The 8,273-nt window shown below is 39.4% G+C and overlaps 1 protein-coding gene across 2 annotated transcripts; it reads left to right on the top strand.

Annotated features, from left to right (window-relative positions):
• The first annotated feature begins 325 nt into the window (after nucleotides 1-325).
• Nucleotides 326-3,112, top strand: TKTL2 (transketolase-like 2). Of its 2 annotated transcripts, XM_011959683.1 has the most exons (2): nucleotides 570-711; nucleotides 826-3,112. In XM_011959683.1, exons 1-2 carry the CDS (start codon nucleotides 570-572, stop codon nucleotides 2,358-2,360), a joined length of 1,677 nt encoding a protein of 558 aa, XP_011815073.1. In that variant the 3' UTR covers nucleotides 2,361-3,112. The 2 variants fall into 2 exon arrangements, with proteins under 2 accessions (XP_011815072.1, XP_011815073.1); XM_011959682.1 differs by having other exon boundaries at nucleotides 326-3,112.
• Nucleotides 3,113-8,273: the final 5,161 nt, after the last annotated feature.

Genomic DNA, 8,273 nt, shown 5'->3' on the forward strand with positions numbered 1-8,273 from the left:
CTCTGTTGAGACAGCATTGCCATGCTGGTCAGATTGAAAGTGACTTTGGATCCTTTCTGTTAATGTTCTGATGTAAAAGAGTGATGTCTCGGATATAGTGTTAATGCATTAAAAAAGCACAGCCTCACAAATAGCTTCCTATAATACACAGGGAATTTTATAACACAGGGAAAGGTAAAAAGAAATTTAATTATGCTTACTAATGTTGAACATGTAAGTGACAAAGTAAATACTAAAAATCCACTCAGCTGGGCTTGGACAGAGAAGGGGAAGGTGCACATCAGAGGGGGCAGACGACCACGACTTTTCAGTTTCCTGGGTCTCGCGGGAAGCTGCGTTGTGTGAGCCCCCTGAGTGTGAACTCAGGCCCTCCAGGCAGAGGCGAGGTGAGGGGGCGGGGCGGTCACGTGACAGCACTGCTCCGGTGGGTTGTGGGGGTGCTGCGGCGCCATTTGCTTTGCCAAACCGACAAAAGAGAGATCATGGCCAACGACGCCAAGCCTGATAGGAAGACTGTGCAGGTGCTGCGGGACACTGCCAACCGCCTGCGGATCCATTCCATCAGGGCCATGTGTGCCTCTGGTTCTGGCCACCTCACGTCGTGCTGCAGTGCTGCGGAGGTCGTGTCTGTCCTCTTCTTCCACACAATGAAGTATAAACAGACAGACCCAGAACACCCGGACAATGACCGGTTCATCCTCTCCAAGGGACATGCTGCTCCCATCCTCTATGCTGCTTGGGTGGAGGTGGGTGACATCAGTGAATCTGACTTGCTGAACCTGAGGAAACTTTACAGTGACTTGGAGGGACACCCTACCCCCGGACTGCCGTTTGTTGACATGGCAACAGGGTCCCTAGGGCAGGAATTAGGTGCTGCATGTGGAATGGCTTATACTGGCAAGTACCTTGACAAGGCCAGCTACCGGGTGTTCTGTCTTATGGGAGATGGTGAATCCGCAGAAGGCTCTGTGTGGGAGGCTTTCACTTTTGCCTCCCACTACAACTTGGACAATCTCGTGGCGGTCTTCTACATGAACCGCTTGGGACAAAGTGGCCCTGCACCCCTTGAACATGGCGCAGAAATCTACCAAAATTGCTGTGAGGCCTTTGGATGGAATACTTACTTAGTGGATGGCCATGATGTGGAGGCCTTGTGCCAAGTATTTTGGCAAGCAAGTCAAGTGAAGAACAAGCCTACTGCTATAGTTGCCAAGACCTTCAAAGGTCGGGGTATTCCAAATATTGAGGATGCAGATAATTGGCATGGAAAGCCAGTGCCAAAAGAAAGAGCAGATGCAATTGTCAAATTAATTGAGAGTCAGATACAGACCAATGAGAATCCCAGACCAAAACCACCTGTGGAAGACTCACCTCAAATCATCATCACAGATATAAAAATGACCTCCCCACCTGCTTACAAAGTTGGTGACAAGATAGCTACTCAGAAAACGTATGGTTTGGCTCTGGCTAAACTAGGCCGTGCAAATGAAAGAGTTATTGTTCTGAGTGGTGACACAATGAACTCCACCTTTTCTGAGATATTCAGGAAGGAACACCCTGAGCGTTTCATAGAGTGTGTTATTGCTGAGCAAAACATGGTAAGTGTGGCACTAGGCTGTGCCACACGTGGTCGAACCATTGCTTTTGCTAGTGCTTTTGCTGGCTTTTTTACTAGAGTATTTGATCAGCTCCGAATGGGAGCCATTTCTCAAGCCAATATCAACCTTATTGGTTCCCACTGTGGGGTATCCTCTGGAGAAGATGGACCCTCCCAAATGGCCCTGGAGGATCTAGCCATGTTCCGAAGTATTCCTAATTGCACTGTTTTCTATCCAAGTGATGCCATCTCAACAGAGCATGCTGTTTATCTAGCCGCCAATACCAAAGGAATGTGCTTCATTCGAACCAGCCAACCAGAAACTGCAGTTATTTATACCCCACAAGAAAATTTTGAGATTGGCCAGGCCAAGGTGGTCCGCCACAGTGTCAATGATAAAGTCACAGTAATTGGAGCTGGAGTTACTCTCCATGAAGCCTTAGCAGCTGCTGACCATCTTTCTCAACAAGGTATTTCCATCCGTGTCATCGACCCATTTACCATTAAACCCCTGGATGCTGCCACCATCATCTCCAGTGCAAAAGCCACAGGCGGCCGAGTTATCACAGTGGAGGATCACTACAGGGAAGGTGGCATTGGAGAAGCTGTTTGTGCAGCTGTCTCCAGGGAGCCTGATATCCTTGTTCATCAGCTGGCAGTGTCAGGAGTGCGTCAACATGGGAAAACTAGTGAATTGCTGGATATGTTTGGAATCAGTACCAGACACATTATAGCAGCCGTAACACTTACTTTAATGAAGTAAACTAAGCTTATTTCTAAAAAGTCAAGTCTACTGGCTTTGGTCCAAAAGCACTGGTATCTTTGTATTAAATTCATGCTTATTGTTACAAAACCATTGTTTATACCTATACAGTTGTACTGTTTCTTTTAAAGCAAAGCCATTTAATATCTTTCTTCATTCCTAATTTGGAAATTAAAGTTTACCTTTCTGTTAATCTATGTATAAATGTTACTCTGAGTTATTAATGTGGATTTTAAAATTGTAAGCAATAGAATAGGAAATAAAACAACTATCTAATACAAATATTTCTGATAAGACTACAAATATCTGACTGAGTTGAGGATTAAGGTAGAGGTAACTATATCTTAAATGAGTATGATTTCCTTGTAAGTTAAAAAAAATTGAAATTTAATTGTAGACTTCAGTAGTCAAAGTTTTGAAGGCTGTTTGAGCTTTTGTATAATGCCATCCTATACCTGCAGTTTTACAAATAATATTTGACTGCAGTTGCCTTGGAAATTCCTCCAAAGTTTGCCTTCATCTCCCCTCTACAGTTTGGAGGTGATGATGCAGCAGTGAAAGCTCTTATGATGCACCACACTGCTTGTGGTGTTCTGTGAAGAGATGAAAATATTACTGGTTCTAGTTTGCACACTACACACATAGTTTTGTGAAGCTTCAGAAATGTTTTGTTTTTTCCTTGTGGCCAAACCAGATTATATTCATCTACTAATGATACTAAAGTCAATGTAATAAAGCATTTAAAAATCAGATACTTTAGTCTGTGCTGTGTATGTGAGATTTGATTTCTTCCTGATGAAATCCTAAATAAGGGAGAACTTGTGTCTAAATGAGAAGCGGAGAGAGTCGTGTCCCCCAGAAGCAAACCTGGAAAAAAGCTGAAGCTGGAGATAAGTTACTAGAGAAGATTGTATGGACTAAAAAGCCATCCCTTAAGCAGACTCCCGACGGTTGGCTGTGAGTGTGTAAATATATGCTTGGAGTACAAGAAAGTACCAGTCAGGCAAATCACAGATGGACCCAAAGTTCCACACTAAATTAAAATTACTCTGTGTCTATGTCAAGTAATTATTTCCTTATTTTTATTACCCTCATTAAGTTCTTTGGGGGCATAACAAATTTGTCTCAGAAATCATTGTCTTAGGAGGAATAATAGAGTCAAAAAATATTAATACTAACCTGGGAATTAGAGAAACCAGGCTCTTCTCATCTACTACTACCCGTTTTCTCTAAGCTGATTTCCTCTTTTGTAAAATGATTGTGAAAATTGCTCTGTTTTTCATAAGATTTAAAAATTACTTTGTAGAAATAAAAAGTTGATATAAAATCATTGCAGAAATTTAGAAAATGCAAATAAGTAAAATATGTTTACCCCACATTTCACACACAAAAAAATCCATTTAATTGTATTTACTGGCATGTGTTCTGTACATGCTATGAAAGTGGGCATGTAAAATGATCTGTTTCCAACCAAACATGTATAAGCACACCTTTAATAATGACAGTGTATCAGGTTCTTTATGTCTAATGGAATCTCAGACGCCACCAGAAATTATATATATTTTTTGTAGCAGGGTGGGGAAGCCCTTAGGAATCTCTCCTGTAAAGACTGTTTCACAGGTTATCAACCATAGGCTATGAGCTCCAGAGAGAAGAAATAGCAGGTAAGTCTTGTGTCCACAATTCTTCAAGTAAGAATCATATCCGGTTTTGTTATATTGAATGTTCTCTAGCTTTGAATCTGTCCTGAGATCTTTTAAGTGTCCATGGGAATCTTAGGAGAGAATCAACCCGACAGATGCTAACCCTTGACTGCTAAAGTTTATGAAGATGTAGTTTTGATGAACAACATGATCACTGGTTTAACTCTGGCCCTCTATTCATTGTTTTTGCTGTGAAGGTCTATTAGATTATCAATAACCTGGTGATATTCCAGGGAGAGCTGTTGACACCAGCAGCTGCCTTGCTTATGTTTACAGTTCTAAAGGCTACAGTCATCTGAGAGTGACACTGATCATTTACATGGTGAATGGCTCCCTGGTCATTTCCTGATTTCTATGACCCTCAGAGATAGCAAAAGAAGGAATCAGTATACTGAAATTTCATTTTATGTTACCTTATTTAAATATATCAAAGGCTCTTAAGCTACATGGAAATTCAATGGAGAGCCCTATTTGGGAAAAAATATAATTTTTTAAAAAGTAAGACTCAATATTTCTGATTTTAAAATTATGTAAGAGTAATGTGAAATACTCACTGAATTTTAGTTATCTCAGTTTGCTGAACTTTACAGGAATCACCAAATTCTCCAGAGTCCAATCAGAAAGGAGTTGATTTGAGAAGTTGAGAAGTACTGAACTGTTTTGGTGGCCTTTACTATCATGATATGGAAGAAAGGTCCTGCCACATTTTTGTGGTAGAATGGAAGAGTGTACTGTTCTTAGAGGGAAACTATCTTCTCCATCCTCCCATAAGAGACGGGAGGAGGCGCTGAACCAATTCCCTTTACTGACATTGGTAGGGGAGAGTTTCTATAAGAGAATTGTTCACAAGGTTTGGCGTTAACACGAAGAAGGGGAGACAGGTATTTCATTGCAAGGTTGGATGTTGATTTAGACACGGGTTTGGTTTCCTGACAATAGATAGAACTACTGGGTTAGAGCAGAACAAGTTGGCAAACACTGACAGTAGGAAAAATCTGTCACCACCTGTTTTTATATAACTATAAGATAAGAATGGTTTTTACATTTGAAATGGTCGAAACAATTAGAAGGAAGTACTATTTCATGACATATGAAATTCAAATTTTAGTGTCCATGAATAAAGTTTTATTGGAGCATAGTCATGCTCATTCAATTGAGTATTGTCTATGGCTGCTTTGGAGCTACAGTGACAGAGTTGAGTAGTAATAATAGTCACCATATAATCTGCATAGCCTAAAATATTTACAACCTGACTTTTTAGAGTAAAGGTTTGCAAACCCTGGGGGAGAGCACTGGGGAGAGATGAGGGTGACAGTATAGACATGTGGAGGGGATAAGGGGTCACCCCTTGAGGTCCAGGCCTCAAGACAACCTCTATATTTGACTACAGAGTGTTAATAAGATTGGAGGTTGCAGGCTTGTCAGAGATCACTACACTAAGAGTAGAGAGGTACATGCTTCAGAAATTCTGTGTGATGCCTGCAATTTGGGAACAATAGAAAAGGGTCCCCCAGAAAAGGACCACCAACTGTTAAAGAGTATCTACTTACTCTTAAACCCTTCAGTTAGGATCAGTTGGTTCTAAACTTTCCCGAGTTTTTACATAGATTCACAGGGTTGTTTAACAGAGAGTGGGCAGTAATCTATTTGGAGAAACTATTGGGAAGGAAGATGGAGAAAAGTTGTGAGAAAATTCTCTTCAACTCTCACTGTTATAACAGCGGGGGAGAGAGGGAAAACTGAGATTGTAGCTTTAAAAGGTGTATAGTTAAATTTTAATACAATAAAGCTGTTTTAATTACTGAAAATGACTGAAAGTGTTATGAAATTATAGACAACATTAAAGGTAATTTGTATATAATGGGTGAGATACAGGAAGTTTCAACAGAATACAGATGATAGAGGTTAATGTAAAAATAAAACTATTTTGTGATTGTGTATACCAGAGTTGAGTAACTGCAATCAAACTGGTTATCCTAAGAAGAACCATAATTCTTTGCACAATATTTTTACTGATTATAAATTTAATATTTGTAATATTGAAATATTTTTGTAATAAGTTCATAAAAATGATTTATGATAAGATTAAAACAAAACTTTATTTTTGTTTCCCTCTATCCCTTTAAAAGGAATTTAACGTGGATAAACTTACTGTGGTTCTGAATGGAAAGTTGAGAGATCCTGTGATTTTCCCATTTGCTCTTAGGTAGTAGAAAGTGCTATAGCTACTTTACATCACAAAAATCCAATCTGGATTCAGTGATTACAATGTGTCCAGCTTAACATATTAAGCAATGCTTGTCCTGACTAATATTAAGACTTTTGCTTTACTTTACCTGAGTAAAGAGCTATGGTTAGCAGCTGCTGAACCTCAGGAAAGGATGTGCTGTTGCCTTCAGTTTCCTATTCCCTTCTTTCTCCAAACCTCTACAACTTGCTAGCTGTAGTTGTAGACCAGAAAAGGGTTGGTAGGGGCAGAGGAGAGAGGATAAATCACTCTCATTTGGCTGGAAGACTATATGTTCCTTGAGTTTTGAACATGGTTAAAGCTGGTGCATCATTGTACTTATATCTGTATTTTGCATACGCAAGTATTTCTGAAATTTAGAGAACCTCATCACTATGTCATACATTAGAACGAATGCAAATGGTTAGAAGCAAATCTGACAGATATACAAACATTTATTTGCAAGAAGACAGAAAAGCAGCCATGCAATGCATTGTAAGCTCAGGTAAGTTGGCACTCTCTATGGTGAGGCACTTCAACCAACACACTGTATAAATGTTTGCTCCAAGTTGGGCATGAGTAGATTTTGTAAAATTCAAAATTATGCAGCAGCCACTATGGCGTGGGCACCTACCACTAAGAATGGGTGCGGACCTAATGGGAAATCTCCCTGCCTGAAAGGATGTTTTCCTTCCCTGAAGACACATGACCACACAGAGCTCTAGATTTGGAGATGGATTCTCTAAAATAAGACTGTTTTATTTTAGATGCCTAGATTCTTATATCTCATGGCTTCAAATGGTGAGTGTTATGCATACAATTTCCGGTCAAACCAATATCATGGACACAATGTTTTTCCCAATTAAAAATTATTTTAATATGCTGATTAACAAAAATCTATATTATGAATTACAGATTAGTTATTTCAAAAGTAAACTAAGTATCCTAAGTATGTGTATGAAAACTAGCATACACACAGACATTCATTCACATATGTGTTTATCATACTTCTTTTTATTTTTTTCCCCCTTTTTGAGATGGAGTCTTATTTGTTGCCCAGGATGGAGTGCAGTGGCTCGATCTTGGCTCACTGCAACCTCCACCTCCTGGGTTCAAGCAATTCTCCTGCCTTAGTCTCCTGAGTAGCTGAGATTACAGGCACCCTCCACCACACCCTGCTAATTTTTGTAATTTTAGTAGAGATGGGGTTTTGCCATGTTGGCCAGGCTGGTCTCGAACTCCTGACCTCAAGTGATCTGCTCACCTTGGCCTCCCAAAGTGCTGGGATTACAGGCGTGAGCCACTGCGCCTGGCCTATCATGCTTCTTATACTTAAGTGTTTTAAAGAAAATTACTAAATGAATAGTAAATGGTACTGTATTGTCATTTTAGAGATGAGGACGCCAAAGTGCAGATAAATTATGTATTCAAAACTTCCCCAAGGTCACATAGCTGGCAAGTTGTAGAGCCTGAATTTAAAGTTATGTATCTCATATAGTTGTAATGATAATTTTGAAACATGTATTTCATTATCATCCCCATCATCACATATGAGAAAACTTACTCTCAGAAAGAAAATGTTACTTGTCTATTTGTTCCTAAAATTTATTTTTCAATTCCACTATACCACTTTGCCTCCACATATTTGATTTTCCCCCTGAATTGTGTTTTCTATTTAAGTAGATTTTTTATGCAGTATAAACACTAATTTTATAAAGACAAACTGTTACAAAATAGCAATAGTGTGGCTCCAGCTTTACCAGTGTGACCAATTTCTGGAAGAACAGGAAAAGAAAGGGAACAAATGCAAATTTATTCTGGTGCCTTGTCATGGGTCAAGTCTATGCACATGTACCCAACCTCTGCAACTATTCTCTAGGTAAGGAATTAATGCCAAATATGTGTTAGATGTTCATTATATTACAAATCTAATTCAACCAGCTACAAGTGAATTTTATTTATTAGAACTGAAATGTATTTATT

This window comes from Colobus angolensis, unplaced genomic scaffold (genome assembly GCF_000951035.1).
Source record: "Colobus angolensis palliatus isolate OR3802 unplaced genomic scaffold, Cang.pa_1.0 Scaffold5, whole genome shotgun sequence".
Taxonomy (NCBI): Eukaryota; Metazoa; Chordata; class Mammalia; order Primates; family Cercopithecidae; genus Colobus; species Colobus angolensis.